The 22,642-nt window shown below is 36.1% G+C and overlaps 1 protein-coding gene across 1 annotated transcript in view; it reads right to left on the reverse strand.

Moving 5' to 3' along the window:
• Positions 1 to 22,642, reverse strand: part of AR (androgen receptor) — a 195,472-nt gene that overhangs the window by 29,844 nt on the left and 142,986 nt on the right. Inside the window, exon 3 of the mRNA XM_056130004.1 lies at positions 8,632 to 8,748. Coding sequence (XP_055985979.1) covers positions 8,632 to 8,748 — 117 coding nt within the window. The remainder of the gene's footprint in view (positions 1 to 8,631; positions 8,749 to 22,642) is intronic.

The following is a 22,642-nucleotide window of genomic DNA, read 5'->3' on the forward strand; positions in this document are numbered from 1 at the left end:
AGTGATCTAAAACGTCTAGCAAAGGATTAACTGGACTGAGAATGAAATCTGATATCAAAAGAGGTGATCTAGGGTAGCAATGACATTTCCAATGTGCTTCCTAGATATTTGTTATCATGGAAATAATACCAATAATAGACAAGCTGAAGGTTCTGCTGGTGTCTGAGTGACTCTGTATTTCTCTCCCCACTTGTCCCCACTCCTCAGTAATTCTATTTCTTACAAATATCTCAGAAATCCACAAAAGTATTTAAAAATCTTGGTCAGGAAATTATTTATATACAAGAAGAAAATATTTGAGACACTTTGATGAACTTCAAGAGTACATCCTGCAGTATGTAACAACAAGTAGTATTCTTAAATTGAAAGCTGTGGTCAAGTTCAAGTGAAACTTTTTCCTGAGATGTTATATTTGAAATCAGAACCAGTGTACTCTTATCTTTCTGCCTACTACCTTTGAAAATCATTGTCCTATGACATCATCGCACTTTGTCAAACACAACTGGGGAATTTTGGAGCATTTATAGCAAAAGTAAACAATAATAAAATCTATCTGCTGCTGCTATGCTTTCAAAACTCAAGATTTTAACTGGAAATTTTATAGGAGAGTTATTTATATACAAGATATGTGTTACCATCAATTTGATGATTAGAAAATATTACTTAGCTCTAAATCACAGTTCTCAAAAAGCAAAAACTCAGAGACAGAAGACAACTTATGTGATATTCCATATAATTTAGATTGGATGAATTAAAAGATATGGTCTCTGGTCTCTTTCTAAACAAATTTATTCTAGAACTGTGAGGAAAGTGAAATGTATCCTGTTCCTTTTAATGTCATTAAATATGAATATAATTGGAGGATGGTAATATAAGCCACAGAGAACAAACTTCAAAGTTTTATTTCGGGGTGATTTAGAGTTAAGAGAACTAAGGATCCAGTACCACACTATAATAGCATGGGGCAGTGCTGGCCCTAACAGTCTGTAAAATGATCTGAGAACACATAAACATATTTCCATGCAGATAAGAAGTGGGGTTACAGTGATATTTATTGTGTACTTACACTTTATAATTTTCTTTACAAACAGAATTTTGTAAAGGAGATTTTATATTATTATTTTATTATTTCAAATTGAAAAAACTTTTGGCTTTTTAGTTCACACCGGCTATGCATAGGGGTTACTCCTGGCTCTACACTCAGGAATTACTCCTGGCGGTGTTTGGGGGAACATATGGGATATTGGGGATTGAACCCGGGTCGGCCATGAGCAAAGTCCTATCTGCTGTAGTACCGTTTCAGCCCCTATTTTATTATTTTAAAATTTATTATAATTGAGGTAATAAGGTTATAATAGTGTTAAATTTCAAGTTATTAATGCCCAGCAAAGAAGATTTCATTATTCCTATATGGCTATTGAGGGAATGAGGTTCACGGACATAAAGTCATTTATTCTACATCATCAAGACAATGAATGGTAAGCATATCTAAAACATGCTAGAGTAACATGCTAGAGTAACATGTGAAGAAAATTTCTGTGCTCTTCAGATTCTCAATAATCTGGCAAATTTCTTCTCCTCTAGGTTTTGGCAGTATGTAGGTGCCAGTGCAATTTAAAAAATGTTTGAAATGAGAGTTGCAAAGAACAATGGAAATATTTGGAGAGGAATAGACATAAAGTAGAGAAAGTGATTAGGGGAGAAGACGGCAGAGAGAAGTTTCTCTCATTGCTTCTTGGAAACTGGAATTATATCATTGGAAAGTACGGACAAAAGTGAGACATGATTATATATTTATTCAATTATGAATTGTGAAAACTCTGAAGCTAATACACCAGAGGGAAGGTCTTTCTCTGTACAATAATATTTATAGGTACTTGTTTTATTTTATTTAGGGGACATACTCAGCTGTGCTCAGGCCATACTCTTAGCTCTTTTATTCAGGAATCACTTTTGACAGGGCTTGGGGTGCCAGGGATTGAATCCAGGTAGGCTGCACACAGGCAAGTGCCTTACCACTTCTCCTATAACTATTTTCTGAAATGGAAAGATGGCAAGTAATATAGATCAATGAAACAATTGCTTGGTTTTTAAAAGAAGTCAGAAATGAGCATGTACAAAGAAATGTCTATTCTGTAATGAATGGGCAGTAAATAGCCTGATATAGTTTGTAAAGAATCAGTTTGAGAATACAACCACCCCAGAAGCTTTTAATTAATTAGTTAATTAATTGTACTTTGGGCTACACCCAGGTTTGTTTAGGGCCTCCTCACAGTTCTGTGGTCTGGGATTGTTCCTGCCTGTGCTTTAAGAACAATTTGTGGTGCCTGAGAATCGGAATCTCTTGAATGCAGAGAATACATGCTCAGCCCATTAATTTTTATCTCTTTGAACACTTTCTTTTTAGAAACATAAAGAGCTGTTATTTCAAAATGCTAAAAAAAACTTATTTCAAAAGGAAGCAAATGCTTCTTTTTGAAATAAATTTGAGTTAAAGTATTTTCGTTAATTCTTAACACTATTCAATATAAATCACAAAAAACCCAGATTAGTCATTAAAAACTTCAACAATGAAAATCAAACAAGCAATCTTCCAATGACCATTGTTTTAAAGACATTTAAGAATTAAACTTTTAACTGGGTGGCAGCTAAAGTTAAAAAAAATAGGGCTAAATATATTAGCACAGTGTTTTTTTTTTTTTTTTGTGAAACACCATGAGGTACAGTTGTAGACTTACAAACTTTTGTGACTGGGATTCAGCTATACAATGATTGAGTACCCATCCCTCCACCAGTGCTCATTCTCCACCACCAATGATCCCAGTAGCCCTCCCACCCCCATACCCCATTCCTTCCAACCCCACCCCGCTTCTGTGGCAAGGCATTCCCTTTTGCTCTCTTTCCTTTAGGGTGTTGTAGTTTGCAATAGAGATATTGAGTGGCCACTGTGTTTGGTCTATAGTCTACTTTCAGCATGCATCTCACATCCTGAGCGAGTCCTCCAAACATCCTTTACTTGATGTTCCCTTCTCTATCTGAGATGACTTTTCCCCCAGAATGTATCACAGGTTTTTTAAAAAGTTTTATTAATAATAGGCAAGACATGATTATTACCATAATGAAATCCAAATACAAAATAAAATTTAGTACACTATATTTTAAATTTCAGAGTTGAAAAGTTACTTATGTAAATGAGAATAGGTATTTTATTATGTTGTATAAAATGCTTTATTTTCCTTATTTTCATAGGTTAAAATAATATAGCAATCACAAATTGGCTTTTATTGATTTATTTTCTGATCATTTTATTTCCCATTTATTTAAGTTTTGTTGAAGCAAGTTATACGAAGTAAATTTGTTATGCACCTAAGGGCAGGCTGGGGTTGGGTGGTAAACTGAGGACATTGGTGGATGGAATGTCACACTGGAGGTTTGGAATACTATATGTCTGAAACAACTGCATTATGTAAAACTTTGTATATCAGGGTGTTTTAACAAAAATAATTTTTAAAACAAAATAATTTTCAAATCTAAAAAAATTGTGGTATAATCTATATAATGGAATACTATATAGCCACAAGAAAAAAATGAAGTCATGTGCTTCACAGAAATTTGGATGGAACTGGAGGATACCATGTTGAGCAAAGCAATCCAGAGGGATAAGGACAAGTACAAGATGATTTTACTCTTCTGTGGTACATACAGAAAAAAATTTAAGCATATAGATAACATCAAACGATAAAAAACCCTGGGCATTGGATTACAGACTTTAGAATACCAGGTTGGTGGAGAGAAATGCATGGGGGAGGGAAATACTGAGGTAGAAAGGAAAAATCTCTAGGACATTGGTAGAGGAATTTGGACATTTTGGTGGTGGTAAAATGAGATAACAAATATATAACTGTCAAGACTAGTGAAAACATAGAGCATAAACTATAGTAACTAAATTTCAAAAAATTTAGTGAGGGAGGGGCATTGACACTTTTGCTTTGTAATATTGTAACATCAGAACTAAAATAGTTGATGCTATTGTTAACATGTTACTAAATGAATGAAAGAAGTAGACAGGTAGAATGGAAGGTAGGAGGGACAAACACCAAGAAGCTGGAAGAAGTTTGTGTTTTTTAACTATACCCAAGTTGATAATATCCCATCATCAAATAATAGATGAAACACTTCAGCAAAAGTCAGTTTAGTCAGATCATGCAGCCTAAAACTCAAACTCTGTGAGAGGCAAGTCTTAGTTCAGAAAATACACCTTTACTGAAGTTTTCTATATTTATTCATTGTTGATTTAAAGTTGTAAATTCACTGAATTGTCAAGTTAAAAACTTACACCAAGGAAGACTTACAGAAATGTAGTAGAAAATAGAGGGACGAATTTAGAATAATAATTTTCTTTTTCTTGTGGTTTAATTACAACATATTTATATATTTATTTTAAGAACTGTGATTTAAAAAGTTGCTAATAGTTGAGTTTTAGGCATATAATATTTTAATACCAATCCCACCACCAGGGTACAACTTCCTCTACATATGTTTCCATATTTCTTCCTCACCCTGAGCCCTTGCCCTATCCCTGCCTGTCAAGTTGACAGGCACATTACAAAGTTCCACTTGTTGCAGCTTAAATCTCATGTTTTCAGTTTTGTTAAATCTGTGTTTTGTATATATAGGCATACCACTTGCTCATATCACCAATATAACTGAAGCACTAATGCCTGTTCACTCATTAATTCCCATTCTGGAAGATTTTAATTTTTAATTTTTTTTTGCTTTTTGTGTTACACCCAGTGATGCACAGGGGTTATTTCTGGCTCTGCACTCAGAAATTACTGCTGGCAATGCTCAGGGGACCATATGGGATGCTGGGAATCGAACCCGGGTCGGCTGTGTGCCAGGCAAACACCCTACCCGCTGTGCTATTGCTCCAGCTCCTTACTTTTCAATTTTGTGTAAAGGATAGCTACAACTGTTTTTCGTCTGACATGGTAGCTGAATATAATATTGAACTCATTAGAATATGATTCCAGAAAAGATCTAGTGATACTTTAATTGTGAGGTGATTACTATGATTTTTGTAGATGCTCTGGTTGTTGGAATTTCTTCAATTTTGGGGTCACACACAGATTTTTCAGGGCTTCCTCCTGGCTTTTCACTCAGGCATTGTTCAGCAGAAAATGCCTCATTAGGTGCTTGGCAGTGAACCAGAGTCAGCCAAGTGCAAGGCTATTATATATAGACTGCTATATGTAAGTTTACTGTAGTTATATCACAAACTGAAAAATAATCAAGGGTGTTAGCTGAGTCATGAATTTTAAGTATTGGACTTAAAAGGTTATGAGTATTTTCATTATCATTAAAATTTATATGCATCAAACCAGACTTGCTTAAAATTCTTATCAATAGATGGAAAATTAAGATTCTATATATGGGAGATCCCCACCTTGTATATATAATTTATACAATTGAGGGTAAACAATTGAGATTTGAGTATAACAGAACTCTCACAATAAGGTCAAAGCGTTTACAAGGAGAAAGTTTCCTTATCAATACCTTTGTCAAATTTTCTCAGTATTAAGTTGCACCACTTCTGATTTTTTCTCTCCATTTCACCAGGTTTGTAGTATTTTCCTCGAGTAAGCCAAGAAACAAGAATGAGACTGCATTTTTCCTGACATTTGAGTCTCAATTGATGTGACTAACTGAAAAAACACTCACAGAATACATTATTCTGATGTCTGAGAGTACTAGACATACTTTGAGATGCTTCTGTTAAAATTTTCTGCAACAGAGCATGAATCAATTCATTTGTAGAACAATGATTTTTTAAATATTGATGATTTATAAAAATGGAGATAGAATTTTCCAGATGAAGACTTAGCAGATTATATTATATTGCTGTAAATATGCAAATAGGCAAACACAGGACTGAATATATTGAACTCTGCAGAATCAAAGATGGGAAGGTGCTCTAAATCTTACATTTTAAAACTGTTTAATCACATATGATGTTGTTTAACTGAATGTAGGAGTTGCAAATTTTGGCTAGGGTAAAACATCTCTGAATGTGCAATGACCAATATTAATTTAAAATTCAAATGCATAATGAAATCAAGGTGCTTCTGAAAGGGCTTTCCCAGCTATTTTCACTGAAAAAGGAGATGTGAGTGGAAGAAGTTTAAGAAAAGCTGCTCTAGTCCAACCCTTTTGGAAAACAGTATGGACGATTCTTCAAAAATTAGAAATTGAGCTCCCATTTGACCCAGCAATACCACTCCTGGGAATATATCCCAGAAAGGCAAAAAAGTAGTCGAAGTGACATCTGCACTTGTTTGTTCATTGCAGCACTCTTTACAATAGCCAGAATCTGGAAAAAACCTGACTGCCCGAGAACAGATAACTGGTTAAAGAAACTTTGGTACATTTACACAATGGGGTACTATGTAGCTGTTAGAAAAGATGAAGTCATGAAATTCACATACAAGTGGTACTACATGGAAAGTATCATGTTAAGAGAAATGAGTGAGAAAGAGCGGGATAGACACACTAATATTGCATTCATCTGGGGAACATAAAGCAACAAAATGGGAGACTAACACCCAGGAGTGGCCGAGATTAGTACAAGGAATTTTGCTCCATGACTTGGAGGCCAGCCACACATGGTAGGGGAAAAGGAAGCTCAGATAGAGAAGGGAGCACCAAATAAAGGGGGTTGGGATGATCCTCCCAGGGTGGGAGAAGCATGCTGAAAGTAGACTATAGACCAAACATGATTGCCACTCAATGCCTATCTTGCAAACCACAGGACCCAAAAGGAGAGAGGGAGAACAAAAGGGAAGCAGGGTGGGATGGGGCAGATGGGGCTGGGAGCGATGCTGGGACCCGTGGTGGTGGAGGATGGGCGCTGATGGAGAGAGGGGTACTTGATCATTGTATAACTGAAACCCAAGTACAAAAATTTGTAAGTCTATAACTGTACCTCATGGTGTTTCACTAATAAAAAAAAGAAATGCTGCTCTAAATTAGTCTGCGGAAGTATGTCAGGTTGGGAGGGGCAGAATTTTAGGCACTTGGCTTTCCAGGATGTTAAGTAATCAGATAATGTGGCTAAAGTTTCAGGCATTTAGTTTGTGTATCTTCAGATTTCATCTGCAAATCAAAATTGACGACTAAGCTTTTTTTTTAAATAAATGTTGCTTATTTTTGGAAACAGCAAGAAATAAGAACAACTCTGGCATGGAGCATATATGAATATGAATAAATGAAGAAGTTTGAAGGGGCATTACATATCATCTATTTTTTTTCTGAAGTTGTGACAACACTCAGGATAGACTGGGGAATAGAAGGCCTTACGACTAGGGGTTGTCCTTGAAAGAGAAGCATTTTACACCTGTGCTAAGGAAAAAATGGTTTCTTAAATTATCAATAGATCTCCAAATAAAAGGAAATCACTAAAAGGGATGCTCATTCCTGGGAGAACGTGGGACAGGAAATTAGCACTGTTTGGCTCTCTAGTCACACAATCCAAAGACAATCAGCATTTCATTCCAAGTGACTAGCCCTACAACCTAGGTACCATCTAACAGATACTCCTGGATTTTCAGGGCCAACATATGCCTGGGTCATTATGAACCTGTGATTATTTTGTATTACCTGGTTCTCTCATTTGTGCCACAAATAAACATCATATAGTCAGAGCAGTTACTTTTTATTTCCCCTAGAAAACTCTTCGTGGTCAAATCCACTCTTATTTATCCAAATATGGACCCTAAAACCACTTTAGTTCTTTTGCTTATATAACGAACCCCAAAGGAGGAAGTAGCATGGTTGCTTATTTCAAAAGGCAGCATCAGAGGCCAGAGCAATAGCACAGCAGGTAGGGCGTTTGCCTTGCACAAGGCCGACCCGGGTTCAATCCCCAGCATCCCATATGGTCCCCCAAGCATTGCCAGGAGTAATTCCTGAGTGCAGAGCCAGAAGTGACCTCTGAGCATCGATGGGTGTGACCCAAAAAGAAAAAAAAGGCACCAACAAATGACCACTTTATTCATGAAGAGGTCAGAGCATAGGTAGCATCCTTGAAAACATTAAATGTAGAAATGTGGCATCTACCATCCAAATACAAAAACATCATTTGAAAGGGTATATTGTGCTTATTGTAGAACTTAGTACAGTAGTCAGTATATGCAAACAATCCAAATATACATCTATTGATGCATAGTTGTAGCAAATATACACAATGGAATACTATGTATGCTAATAAGATTATATAATGCAATTTTCTACTATGTGAATGGAATTTAAGGATATATTCCAGTGAAGTCAGTCATAATAGAAGGAACATATACAGAATAATATCTCTTATATGTGGAACATAAAGGTACAGTCAAGAGGCAACAAACAGCCAAAGGACACAATTGGAAATTGGTTACTGGGAGGCCCCCATGGGATATTTGTGGAGGGAAGTGAACAATCATGTTAAGTGTGGTGTTGGGAAGATGGATGCATGAAACTATCATTAACAGTATTTTACATAATGACACCTTTTTATGGGGGAAAAAGTAGATAAATTTTGTTTCATGAAACAATGAGGGGATTAGATGAGAACAAAAAAAGAATACTTCATACCTCCCAGAGTCATCCCTGCTTCATAGCATTTTCGAAGACGACAAGATGGACAATTTTTCCTCCGGAATTTATCAATGGTGCAATCATTTCTGCTGGCACAAAGATACTTCTGTTTCCCTAGTAGAAGAAATACAATAGGTAAAGGCTCAGTAAATGTGTTTTAGCAGTTACTCTTCTAAAGTAAGTCTAAGCAGAAATTGCATGAATATATACCCTGACATATCAGAGATGTGAATAAATACACAGAATCTATTAAACCTAGTTTGTTAAATCTATTAAACTGTATGCAACTCAATAGTATATTTGTTTAATTTTCACAGCTGTACTTTCATCATCAATGCTGGCAGAACTTTATTAGGTCTACTCACTTAATTTTGTTTTTCTGGGGAAAAGATAGAGAAAAAGAAAATTAAGGTTGCTTTTGCCAGAGAATGTGGAACACTTATAGTCTGAAGGAGTTTGCAGAGCTGGGCTCTGGCAATATTTCTTGTCTCAAATCCAAGAGCTATGCAAAGATTTATACTTCAGCAAGTATTGTAAATATATGTCATGACAACAGCACAGGTAAAATATGTGTAAAAAAGAACTTACAGATTTTATAATGGCTTTTACATCGGTAGTGATTAAACCTCAAACCTTCAGGTTACAAAATTCAAAAGTAAAAATCCATGTTTCATGAACATAGTCACATCAAAAGAAAGTGAAGTTATTGGAATATAAGAGATTGCTGCCATGCACATGTGAATTTATCAGAGATGCATAGAAATATAAAATACACATAACTCTTAGAATACAGAGATATCCGGATCACCACTGCTGAAAAACAGCAATGTTACTGAAAAACATATATTTTACAAATGTTTTGCTCTCTTGCTATTAACAGAGTCTTGTCATATGTAATTTGTATGAATGAATTAAATACATTTTGAATGAATTTATAAGTGGAACAGTGATAAACAAATGCACATATCTTCACAAGATTAAGAGACAGAAACATATTCTTCTAGTTTAAAACAAGAACTTCTCATGCTTAAAGTTTGCCCTCGCCTCAATGTGTACATCCCTTTATCCCACTCCTTTATCCCAGTCTTTAGTATTTTTCTGTCAAATTTACTGTTGTATTTTTTCTAATTTGCTTACTGGATAGTTCAGAAATTAAAAGACTCCTTTTTTGTCACTCAATGAATATCTGTGGTATAAAATAGGGGAAATAAATAAGTGAAGACCAGTTGATAATTAATAACAGGAGAACTACGTCACAAATTTAACTACAGCTTAGCTTCCCTCTCCCTTTGTTCAGTCTGTAATATATATATTAGAAAAAGAAAACACATCTATTTTAGGTTATTTTATGTAAAATATAAAGTAATAACCACATAGTAAAGTTTCTATACTCTCTTCTTCCCTTATTTTAATTTGACAAAGAAGTTAAAAAATATGTGCTTGAAGGAGCTTTTCAAAAATTATGCCTGGGAAGATGTCTTAGTATATAGAATGCCTGCCTTGTATGAAGCTGCAAGTTGAATCCTGACAATATCACAAATCATCAAATGAACTTTCCAGGATTGTTGTGGTAATCCCTTGTGCCACAAGTGCAACTACAACCAATTGTGCAATACATGGACAATACAAAAAATAATAAAAATTGGGTAAAAGGAGTGAAATAAGTAAATTTTTAAAAAAGAATCTGTTTTGGGGTCACACTCTGCTGTGCTTAGGGTTGCTCCCAGCACATGCAGTATTGGGAATTGAATCAGGGCTCTCCAGATACAAAGCATGTGCTCCAACCTATTGAACTGTCTATCTCTCTAGCCCCCAAATTTAAATAAATTATAAAATCCCAGCATTCATTCCAAGGGTGGTTTCTTGGAAACATAATTACTAACATTTCATTGGAGGCCCTTAAGGAACAAAATCTACTCTTTAACAGATTTACTATGAATTTTTCCATACTATAAATTGACCATATAATATTTAAATTAATCATCTCAGCAGTGTTTTGAGGTAGGTATTATCATCTTTATTTAACACAGTCACGGTCACGGTCCTCGTTGTTCATCGATTTGCTCAAGCGGGCCTAGTAACATCTCCATCGTGAGACTTCTTGTTACTGTGTTTGGCATATCGAATACGTCACGGGGAGATTGCCAGGCTTTGTTGTGCGGGCGAGATACTCTCGGTAGCTTGCCGGGCTCTCTGAGAAGGGCGGAGGAATCGAACTCGGGTCGGCCATGTTGGCTGTGTGCAAGGCAAACGCCCTACCCACTGTGCTATTGTTCCAGCCCTTCATTTAACATACGGAAAATAAAACCACTAAGAGATTCATGCCAGTACACCTTTACTATATCATGGCATTACTTGAATTAACAAAAAGCACAATTTGCTAAAAGCTTTTCTCTTCTGCAATTGAAGACTGAAATGCATATAAAAGATGGTGTTATGAGTGCCACTGACCTTTTGGAATCAGCTCCCATAAGGCATACTCTGTTTCCAATACTAATGGGTCTACTTCCAAGCCCACAGGTGTTATTGAAGTGGGACACCCAACCATAAAGACACTACTGCAATTCCTAAGTCTAATTAATCTTAGTTAGTGAAATAAGGTCACATTAGGAGTACTCTACTTTTCTGAGGCATATATTCTTCTACAAGAACAAGTAAATATAGAATAATAGATTACACTCATTTTCCAAGGAAGATTTTAATGGTAAATGGGATAAAGTTCCCAGAGGAATTCTAGATTCTGCAGGAGGGATATCATAAAAAATGTATGGAAAATATTTCTGAATTTGCAATTCAGACAACTGGACTTACTATTGACATGCCTTGTCCCAAACATTAAAACAATCTTTTAAAAGAAGCTGTTCTAAAGCACATACATTCTTTACAATGTACTTATGAATAACTGAACAGCCCAGTAAAACCAATGCCGGTGCTTTGTAATATAGTATTTACTGTGTATCTATTAATGTATCATGCACTTTGTTGGGTGCACAGCGGGTAGGGCGTCTGCCTTGGACGCAGCCAACATGGCCGACCCGAGTTCGATTCCTCCGCCCCTCTCGGAGAGCCCGGCAAGCTACCGAGAGTATTCGATATGCCAGACACAGTAACAACAAAGTCTCCAATGGAGACGTTACTGGGCCCGCTCGAGCAATCTATTCTTAGCAAAAATATTTGTGTCACAGAAAATGGAGAGACCATTGACTGGAATTCACAAGACTTGAGTTTTGTTCAGGTATATCACAATTCATTATAAAATCTTAGAGATGTAATTTTAATTTTGGACTTGTAATCACTTGTAATCATTGTCATCCTGTTGTACATCGATTTGCTTGAGCGGGTGACAGTAATGACTCCATTCGACCCTGTCATGTAATAATGTAGCCCAGTGGCATCTGCTCACTCCAAGAACATGAAGAGCATCAAACCGTTTGTTCAGGGTCTTAACGAAGAAGTCCAACTTTTTCGTTAAGACCCTGAACAAACGAGATGTTGTAGATGGGCGGCCAGGTGTTATTTGACATTCGTGGAATCCAGTCGGTAATGGCTTTAGTCCAGTGGTTGTCTCCAAATCACATTAAGTGACTGGCCCATCTGATTTTCGACATCTTGGAAAACAAGGCAGCATCTTTAACCTTCGTTCGTCAATAGAGGGCGGAACTCCGGATTCCTTCTCTCACTCGAGCATGATACTCCAAGCATAGCTCTTTCAATTCCTCTTTGGGTGATCCGAATAGCGTTCTCATCCTGTTTGCGTAGGGCCCAGGTCTCTGAGGCGTATGTTAGTGCAAGGAGAATGGAGTTGAAAAGATGTGCCCAGAATCGGAGGTTCTTCATCCTCTGAACAACTTCTTTGATGCTCTTGAAGGGGTTCCACACCATTCTCATCCTCCTGAACAGTTCCGGTACCAAATCGTTCCTCATGTTGTGTTCTCAAGCCAGGTACACATAGCTGCTGCATTTGGAGATGTTCATTCCGTTGAGAGCAAATGAAATGTCAGGAACTAGTTCATTTTTCATGAACATTGTCTTGGTGAGATTCAGCTGCAGTCTGAACTTTCCACACTCATGGTCGAAGTCAGCCAGGATTCGCATCGCTTGGGTAATGTTTGGTGCTATTAGACCGATGTCATTAGCAAAGTGGAGGTGGTGTAGTTGCTGACTGTCTATTTTCACTCCCCTTTCTTCTGATTCTAGTTGTCACATGACATTCTCGAGGATGGCACTGAAGAGTTTCAGTGAAATGGTATCACCCTACCGAACCCCTCTCTTTACGTAATTGATCACTTCCTTGTAGAATGGTGAGATCCTGGTGGTGAATCCGTAGTACACCTCATGGAGCATCCTGATGTACTGAGTTTGAATGCCCTGTTTGTCTAGGGCTTCGATGACTGCTTCAGTCACAACAGAATCAAAGGCCTTCTTTAAATCAATTAACAATAGACAGAGCAGCATCTTCAACTCTTGCAAAACCTCAATGGGCTTGGTCACTGTGTGGATATGGTCGATCGTGCTGAATCCTTTTCAGAACGCGGCTTGCTCACCTGGTTGTCTATCATCTAGTGTTCTGCCTATTCTATTCAGGATGACTTGAATGAACAACTTTTAGACGAGGGACAACAGGAAGATCTGGTGATAGTTACCGATGTGATGGATGTCTCCCTTCTTGTACAACAGAATGGTCCTGCTGTTTTTCCATTGGAATGGAACCTTGCATTCAGACAGGTAGCATGTGAAAAGCCGAGCCAGTGTATTGATGAGTACTGATGGCAGATTCTTCAGGTGTTCAGGTTTGATCTTGTCTGGGTCGGGTGCTCTTCACTTCTTTACCATCAAAATGGTGTGTCGGATTTTGGAAGGGAGAAAATTGGGAATGACATATCCATCCTTCGGAATTTGGTATGTGGGCAGGTGAACGTGACTATCTAAGAGATCTGAGTAGAAGTTGTGGATAATTTTTCCATTAGCCTTCTGGAAGATGTGATGGATCCATCAGGACGTCGGAGGGCAGTCATCTTGGTCTTATAGTTGGTGAAGGACAGGCAGGCATTGGGAATACTTTTCCCAGCTTTTGTCGCATCGGCCAACACTGCTGCTCTTCTCTCTTTGAGGTCTTCCTTTATTGTTTCTGAGCACAGCTTTGTGAGTGCTGCCATTAGCTTTTGATTGCCTTAAGCTCATGTCGAACCACATTGGCAAATGAGGTTGAGAGTTTCAGAAGACAGGTGTCTGTTTGTGGCTTTCCCACTCTCAGCATTCCTCGCACAGTCATGGAGGTGCTGAACCAGTCGATCATATTCCTTGTCAATGTTGTCAATGACAACATGTTGCCGCAATAGTGCTAATGAGCTCCCAGTTGGTGGTCATTCTGGGAGTTCTCTTCTTAAACTTTTTAGCCCTTTCTCCCCGCTCTTGAAGTAGAATTCTGCATGAAGGAGATGGTGGTCCTATCGCATTTGGGATTTTGGGACAACAGGGACATTGATCAGGCAAAACCATTGATTAAATATGATGTGGTCAATTTCATTGTGGAACTGTCCACCAGGAGACTCCCATGTCCAACATTTAGATTCGACCTTCTGGAACTGTGAGTTACCAAGGATGGTCTTGGTCGACATGATGAACTCAGACTCTCACCCTTTTCGTTCCATTCTAGGCCACTGGTCCTGATGTGGAGTTCTTTGCACGACCTTCTCCATCCTATCTTGGCATTAAAATCACCAACAATGAGCTTGTAGAAGGTGTAGTCTTCTTTACAGAACTTCTCCAGCTCCATGTAGAACTTCTCAATATCTTCATCATAGTTGGATGTTGGTGCGTAGACAACGAAGATAGAAAATGCCGGCAGTGAGTCACATCTATTTAAGCATAAGCGTTCAATTGGGGTTGTTAGGCATTAGAATGATATTGAATGATAACAGGACAGTTAAATTTAAAAATCCCTTCAAGCTTGAGGATACTTGAAAACTACCTAAATTTCATCCATAATGTTTGCACATATTCTTATATAAAGAGGATAAATATATTCATAATAAAAAACACAAAGAAAATAATGGTCTCTTAATCCTCTATGCTTTTAATATAGTAATTGATTATTCATTGTTTCTTATATTTGGAGTTATTTGATCTCTATTTTTAAAAGCTACTAAGAAACTCTAGTGCTATAGAGGACTTATTACAAGAAATACTCAGCATATGTACAAATAACATGCTTATACACATATGTGCATTTATGTATTTGTGCTTGCAAAGGCATTAAAATAAAAGCACAAATTGGTTTTATAATCTTTTTTATATATATGAATGTGTGATAACATAAAACACATAGCATAATGAAGGTACAGATACATATGACACATGTTTCTTTTAAAACAAAATTAACATAAAGTTTTAAATCAGTTAATAGTGATAGTAGTGATTTAAATTACCAAAAATGCAAATGGAAGGATCTTCTCAAAGAGATTTTATGCAGACCATTGATTAGTGAAAGAGATAGGGTTTGGTAAATATCTTTTAAATATATTCACAATATATAAGCTCATTAATGGACATGATCCAGAGAATCATAAATAAATCTCAAAGGGATCACCAAGCTGCAGAGATGCCACTGGACCCCCAAATCACCATCCAGTTTTAACTTGAACTCTAGCTCTATCACCCTATTTAAAGTTTTATTATTCATGGAGTATGTGTCCATGAACATCTCATATTCTACACCAGTGATGTACCAACAGTAGCACACCACATTGGATGGGATGTAAAGTAGAAGGAAACCAATATTGATTAATAAAGTATTAGCACACAAGACTCAACCTGTAACATGTTAATAATCTCTTATACAAGGGCTTAATGGTTCCAGGGTGAGATACAACAATCTTCCCACACTTTCTAAGGAATTTTCTAAAGAAATATTTTTGATTATTTTAGCAAATTATTCATAACAAGCAATATTAGATAAATTATTTAAGACCTGCTATTGGAGCAGAGTTGGCTGGTAGTTGGGAAAATTCAAAATAATGGTGAAAAGGTATAACAGTGTTGGTATTGGTGTGGTAACATTGAATGCAATAAATCGTTGTAAACTTTATCAAAATAAAATACAATGAGAATCTACTTATTTGGCCTGAATTATCACACTCCTCAAATGATAAGAGAGTCACTGTAAAATTACTGTGCTGTTATTGTTTATTTCCTATGTTTTATATTTCTGCAACAGGACTACAGTTGTTAGGATACTTACTAAGAATAATGAATTAAAAACTATAATATAAATATTAAATATCTATTAATTGAATATATTAAAAAATGAACTGGAGTAAGTCATTTAGTAATATTAACCCATTTGGTTAGTTTACGATAAAGATCAGATAAAAGCCAACTTGAGAGATAGTTATATAGCCCAATATATAGTTGATGTAAACAAGGCTCACTAGGATGACACTGACCTGTTTGACATTACACCATTATCTTTTTCTAAAACAAAGTAAAAATAAACTGAATCTCAGAGTGCAAGAATTTTAAACACAATTTTGTCACTCCATACAAAATTTTAATCCTTTCTGTAGCTCCATGAAACTAATTTCATAATTAGTTTCAATTCTATCATAAGGGTCTCATTCAGAAAACATAATATGTGTTTTATCTCTGACCATTGAGAATAATTAGGAATATATGATCTTTGAGTTATAACATATCTTAAAAACCTTGTATTTAATGTGCCACCATGATACGTGATTTATCAGTTAAGAAAAAGAACATTAAATATTGAAATGATATCGCAAGTCACAGGAAGTTGATTGAAAAGTCAGAATATAATCTGTCCACTGCATCGAAAGATGACATTAACGAGCTATATGCTGCAGAGATGCCTCTGCACACCATGCCAGTTTATCTCATCCGGAGTAACCCAGAGTGAGGGCGAGTGAATTCTCCTCCCAACCCCAACAGAGACCCAGTAGCCAAAAATTTCCAGAGCACAATTGCCACCATGCTCTCGGCTGATCTCCATTCTGACAAGCTTCATCTATGAGGGAATCTGCTGAAAAACTTAGGTATGTGGTACTTGTGACTGAAATCTCCAGACTCGCATGGAGTCAGGAATAGGCGACCTCCCACCATCTCCCTTTGCTTACGGTAGTTTGGCAGTCACGCCCAACAACTGCCTCTGGTGTCATATAAGCTCATTAATGGCCATGATCCACTCACTAATAAATCTCCCAGAAGAGAGTAACACAAGAGCAAAAAGCTGCAGAGAAGCTTCTGGATCCCAAAGTCTCCAACCAATTAACAACAACAACAAAATTAACCTCTGGTGTATCACCCTATTTAAAATTTTAGAATTCCTGGAGCATGTGAATGCATTTGTGGCAACGTGTCATCTCCTACTCTACACCACTGATGTACCAAGAGTAGCACACCACATTTGATGAGGGGTAAAGTAGAAAGCAACCCATTTCAGGGAGAAAAAAATTATATATATGTATACACACATACATATGTATATATGTATATATATGCATACACACGAGGCTCAACCATTAACAACATGTTAGTAATCTATTATTGAAGGGCATAATGGCTCCAGGGTGAAATATAACAATTCTCACACTTTCCTCTAAAGAAAATTCTGGATCATTTTTAGCAGATTGTTCGTAACAAGCAATACAAAATAAATTATTTAGGTCCTGATTTGAGGGCAGGGTTTGGGTGTCAGAATGGAAACATTTGAAATATGTTGTTTGGAAGCTATAATGGTGATGGGATTGGTGTTGAAATATTAAATGTAATAAATTATTGTGAACAAATATATAAAATTAAAATAAAATTCAAAAATAAAAAGCCCAAAACAAAGATCACATCAGTATATTTGCAAGAGCATTCTAAAATCCTTTTTCTTTATCTAATAAGTATATAGCTTTTCAACTGAGAAGTTTAAAACTGAGATTGGTCTTATTCTAAATTAATCCTAGATGATCATATATTTCTATGACATAATTTAGGTGACCGATAAGCAATACAGGAGACATAAACCTCCTATTTCCTCCATCTCCTTAGATTATATAAATATTAATCCTAGGTCTTGGATACTAATAACCTGCAATAGAAAATTTATGCCAACAACCTAGATCAAAATCTCAAAAAAATGTCATGGAATTTCTGGAAATGTTGGAGGAGGTAAGTCAATAATTAGATGGTCAGATTACATAATAAGTGCTTCTTAACTATTTTGTTATAATAGAAATAAATTCTGATTACTTTGGACGGTCAAATGAGCTTCTCTGTAAATATTTGACTTCCTGATGATCTTCTGATTCATAATTTAAATTATTTAAATTATTTAGACTTTTACTTTGAGCATGTGCTTATCATGACCATTCATCTGAATCTTTTATAAGCAAGAGAATCAGTAGATGGTTGAGTTTATTTTTGACTTAATACCCCATGTCCTTTGATTAATGAATGTAAGCCACTGATTATTGAAATGGAAGAACTTACTGGCATAATTTTGTATGGATTGTGAGTTCTTGTGTGAAGTCTGTCTGTCTTTATGTCTTTAGCCATATTTTATTTTCTACACTTGTGCTGAGATATCTGCATTCTATGTAATGACCAGGTTCCAACTGCAGCTTCTCGAACATTCCCTCTAAAGATGTTTTCCATGGTATTAATGCAGTTTCCCCCTGAAGTTCTGATACTGCATTGACTCTTAATGAGTGAACCTCAGGTGCATTGTACAAAACCTCACTGTCCCTATTCCCACTTAAAAAAATTGACTATCTTAGTACTCCAAAGCTGGACTTTTTGCCGTGCGTGCTGCGTGCGTGTGTGTGCGCAGGCACGCGTGTGTGTGAGTGTGTGTGTTCACTGCTCACTGGCATATTTAATTATTTATTTGCCTTTTAAAGGACACTGCTTTTTGCAAAGTTGGTGTAACTGTCATGGAACTCTTTAGTTATTTGTAGAGTTTTGTGTCTCCCCTTAAACATTAATGAATGATAATTTAGCAAGATAGACTATCACTGTTGGGATATTTATTTCATTCAACATTTTCATTAAGTCATGTTATTGTCATGTTATAGAGTTGTAGTTAATTGCCTGTTATGAGTCTTATTAGGATTCCTTTATACTTTAGTTTCTTCTTTGATCTTGCCATTCTCAGAATTCTCTCTGGCTTTTATCACTTTAAAACCAATATATTGCCTTGAAGTCCTTCATTGAATTTATTTTGTTTCAAACTCTGAGCTTCTTGGGCCTGAGTATGAGTCACTCCTCAGAGAGTTCTCAGCTATAAGTTGTTTGTCCAATAGTTCTTTAATTTTACTATCTCCTGAGAATCCTGGAACTTAGAGCTTAGCTATTGTTCCTATTATACTTATATCACAATTATCTGATATATACTGTATTTTATTATTTTATGTATTTTGTTTTTATTGTTAATTTTATGCGTCTTGTTTTTAAAGCACACTATGTCATTCCTAGGCTACTGTCACTTTGCTGCTTATGTGTTTTAGTGAATTTTCAGTTCACCCACCATGTTCTTCAGTTCAATGACCTCTGATTGCAGTTTTCTAATTCTGTCACATTTTTCTCTTTCTTTTTGGATATCTAGCCTATTGATTAAAACTACTTCAATTCTACACCCTATTTACCCCTATTATTACACCACTACCTATATTTTTCTTTATGGTCTTATTGTTCTGTTTGTCATGTTCTTTATCACTTGGTATCAGGGAAATTCAAATAAAACCAATAAGCTATAACCTCAAAACAGTGAGAATGGCCTATTTTAAAAATTTTTGAAACAACATTTTCCATGTTCATCATTTAATATGAGTTAAGTGTCTGATTCAGTTATGCTTATCCTGACATCAAACCATGTTGTCAGAAGTGTGTTTAAAAATGGAAAAGAGTACGCTTATCAGATGTTCAGCCTTTTTTTGAAACTTAATTGCCAAGTAACAGATGGTTGATAAAAGAAACTGGGGGGACTGGAACAATAGCACAGCAGGTAGGGCATTTGCCTTGCACATGGTCAACCCGGGTTCGATCCCATATGGTCCCCTGAGCACCACCAGGAGTAATTCCTGAGTGCAGAGCCAGGAGTAACACCTGTGCATTGCTGGGTGTGACCCAAAAAGCAAAAAAAAGGGATATATGCATATATATAAACACTACTGGCGCCTGCTCGAATACATCAGTGAACAATGAGATGATAGTGATAGAGTGATATACACCCACATACCAAATGATCTCACTCATATAAATACAGAGAAACATACTAAGGAAATAAATAATAGTTAATCATCATAGACTGAGAATCTTCTTAGAGATCTGAGTCAGCTAATGAGTTGGGTTGAAGTAATTCATTAAGCAAATTCTGAGCATTTCTTTCCAGTTTCATGTTCAGTGTGATTACATTGTGATATAGATACCAAAGTTCCTTGCTGCCCTTCACCACAAATCAGTTGAAAGTTATTTTACTGGTACACCAAATAGTATCTTCATTTATAATTTCACTTTTTTTCAAATAATAAATGCAGAGCTACAACCTTACAATTTGTGTGGATTACATTTTTGGCAAAATATTTTAAAATTTATAAAATATGTGACATGTATTATAATAATGTGGCATTAATAGCAGAAGACTGTAAATAAGGTAAAGGACCATCAATAGATAAAATATAAATGATCAATAAGAATAATACTTACACTTAAAATGAATTATGTACAAACAATGTAAATAACCTCCTATATAAACTTTAAAGTTGAATAAACACTCTCCAAAATAATAAATAAGTTTGTGAGGAAAATATACATTTTCTATATGTTTATAGATTCATATAATGTATCTACAAGGGCATACAGAAACTAAAATTTAGTGGTGGTCTCTGACAGACAGAACTTCAAGTCTGAAGGACAAAAGGTTATTTTTCACACTTCAGATTTTATTATTTTAAAATTTTGTATCATGTGCATGTATTCCCTACTCTATTTACACAAAGTAGTTATAGCTCTGTGGCAAATTTCTCTGTGATCCTGAAACTAATCATTTCCCCTCTCTGGGCTTCTTTATCTCTACTGCAGAACATGGTGCCTAGATGCTTCATGTTACATGTGAAGTGTTTCACTTCATAGATAAGAAGAAAATTAGTTATTAGAATTCCCATGCTATATAGTCCTTTTAAAAGTTCATTGAGATAAAATTTGAAAACTGAAATTTAATCTGCAACTCACAGAAAAAAATCAAAGCTATGAATTCAACATGGTTATGGAGTATAATTTATCAAAAACACTGAATTGTTTCTTAAAATTAATAATATGGGAATAAGGGTGTGGGGAGTTGAGGAGGATAAAATAAAGAATAGAAGAAAATAAGAAAAATAAAAGAAAAATACACACATAGACTTAAACACAGACTTAAGTCTGGTCCTTATTAGGAATCCACTGAACTATTTGATAACTTCAAGAAAAAGTGGGGACGTTATTTTTCCATATACCTCTAACTGCTACTTTCCTGGGCTCAACATTACCTCTGATCTCACTCCCATCTCCATCAATGATGGAAAAACTCCATATTAAAGGAGGGTAGATGTGAGCCTGAATCCTAATTATTTCAGGCCACATCTCCATTCTTTCCAAAGGAGTGTTTTGAGGACTTCCCCCTTAGAGTGACACTATGGTGGATACAGCATATTGAGAAGCCAAAAACCAGGGCCAGAGTAATAGTACAGCAGGTAGGACACTAGCATTGCTTGCAGGCGACCGGGTTCAATACTGCCATCTCATAAGTTCTCCTGAGCACTGCCAGGAGTAATTCCTGAATGTAGAGCAAGGAGTAACCCCTTAGAATTGCTGTATGTGGCCCAACTGCATGCAAAAAAAAAAAAACAACCAAAATCATTTTTGATACTTGGAAAGTCCCACATAGGTGTTACAAGATTTTATGCTTAATAGTAATATAGTAATTAGTGGAAACTATAGGCAAGGAGTCAAAGTGTAGAGTATTGGGGAAATAATGGGTTAGTATACTTCCATAAACTGTATTCAATTTCAGGTTTTACATACTATTGCTAGCTGAAATCTGTAAATTACATGGCTTGTTTGGAACTCAATATAGGTCTTTATAAAACAGAATAGGTTACTTATGTGGGCTCGCTTCTCTTTCCTAAGGAATGCTTGTAGAGCTATAAACTTTCCTCTTAACACAGCTTTTGCTGTGTCCTATACATTTTGGTAACTCGTGCCCTCGTTTTCGTTCGTTTCCAGGAATCTTTTGATTTCCTCTTTGATTTCTTTTCTAAGCCACTCATTGTCAATAGTGAGCTGTTTAATTTTCAGGTTTTTGATTTAGTTTTCTGTTTGTGTGCGTGATTTTCTTATAATTTCAGCGCATCGTGGTCTGAGATTGTTGATAGAGTCTCTATCTTCTTAATTTTATGGAGGCATGTTTTGTGGCTCAGCATATGGTCTATCTTGGAGAATTTTCCATGCACACTTGAGAAGAGTGTGTATTCAGCCTTTTGAGGATGAAGTGTCCTATATATATTTACTAAACCCCTTTCTTCCATTTCTTCCCTCAGATGAAGTATGTCCTTGCTAAGATTGAGTCTGGTTGATCTATTAAGAGGTGATAAAGAGGTGTTCAAGTCTCCCACTAGTATTGTGTTGCTATCTATGTCTTTCTTCGATTCTATGAGTAACTGTTGTAATTACTTTGCTGGTCCCTCATTAGGTGCATATACATTTAGTATTGTAAGTTCTTCCTGTTGTACGGATCCCTTGATCAATAAGAAATGACCTTCACTGTCTCTTGTGACCTTCTTCAGTCTGAAATCCATGTGGTCTGATACTAGAATGGCTACGCTAGATTTTTTATACGAGTTGTTTGCCTATAGATTCCTTAGGATTGTTTTCCAGTCTTTTACTTTGAACCTGTGTTTCAATAGCTGGAAGTCTGCCTCATGGGCAAAGGGGAGAAGACAGCTGGAATAGAGAAGAGATCATTAAG

This window comes from Sorex fumeus, unplaced genomic scaffold (assembly GCF_029834395.1).
Source record: "Sorex fumeus unplaced genomic scaffold, SorFum_2.1 ptg000073l, whole genome shotgun sequence".
NCBI lineage: Eukaryota > Metazoa > Chordata > Mammalia > Eulipotyphla > Soricidae > Sorex > Sorex fumeus.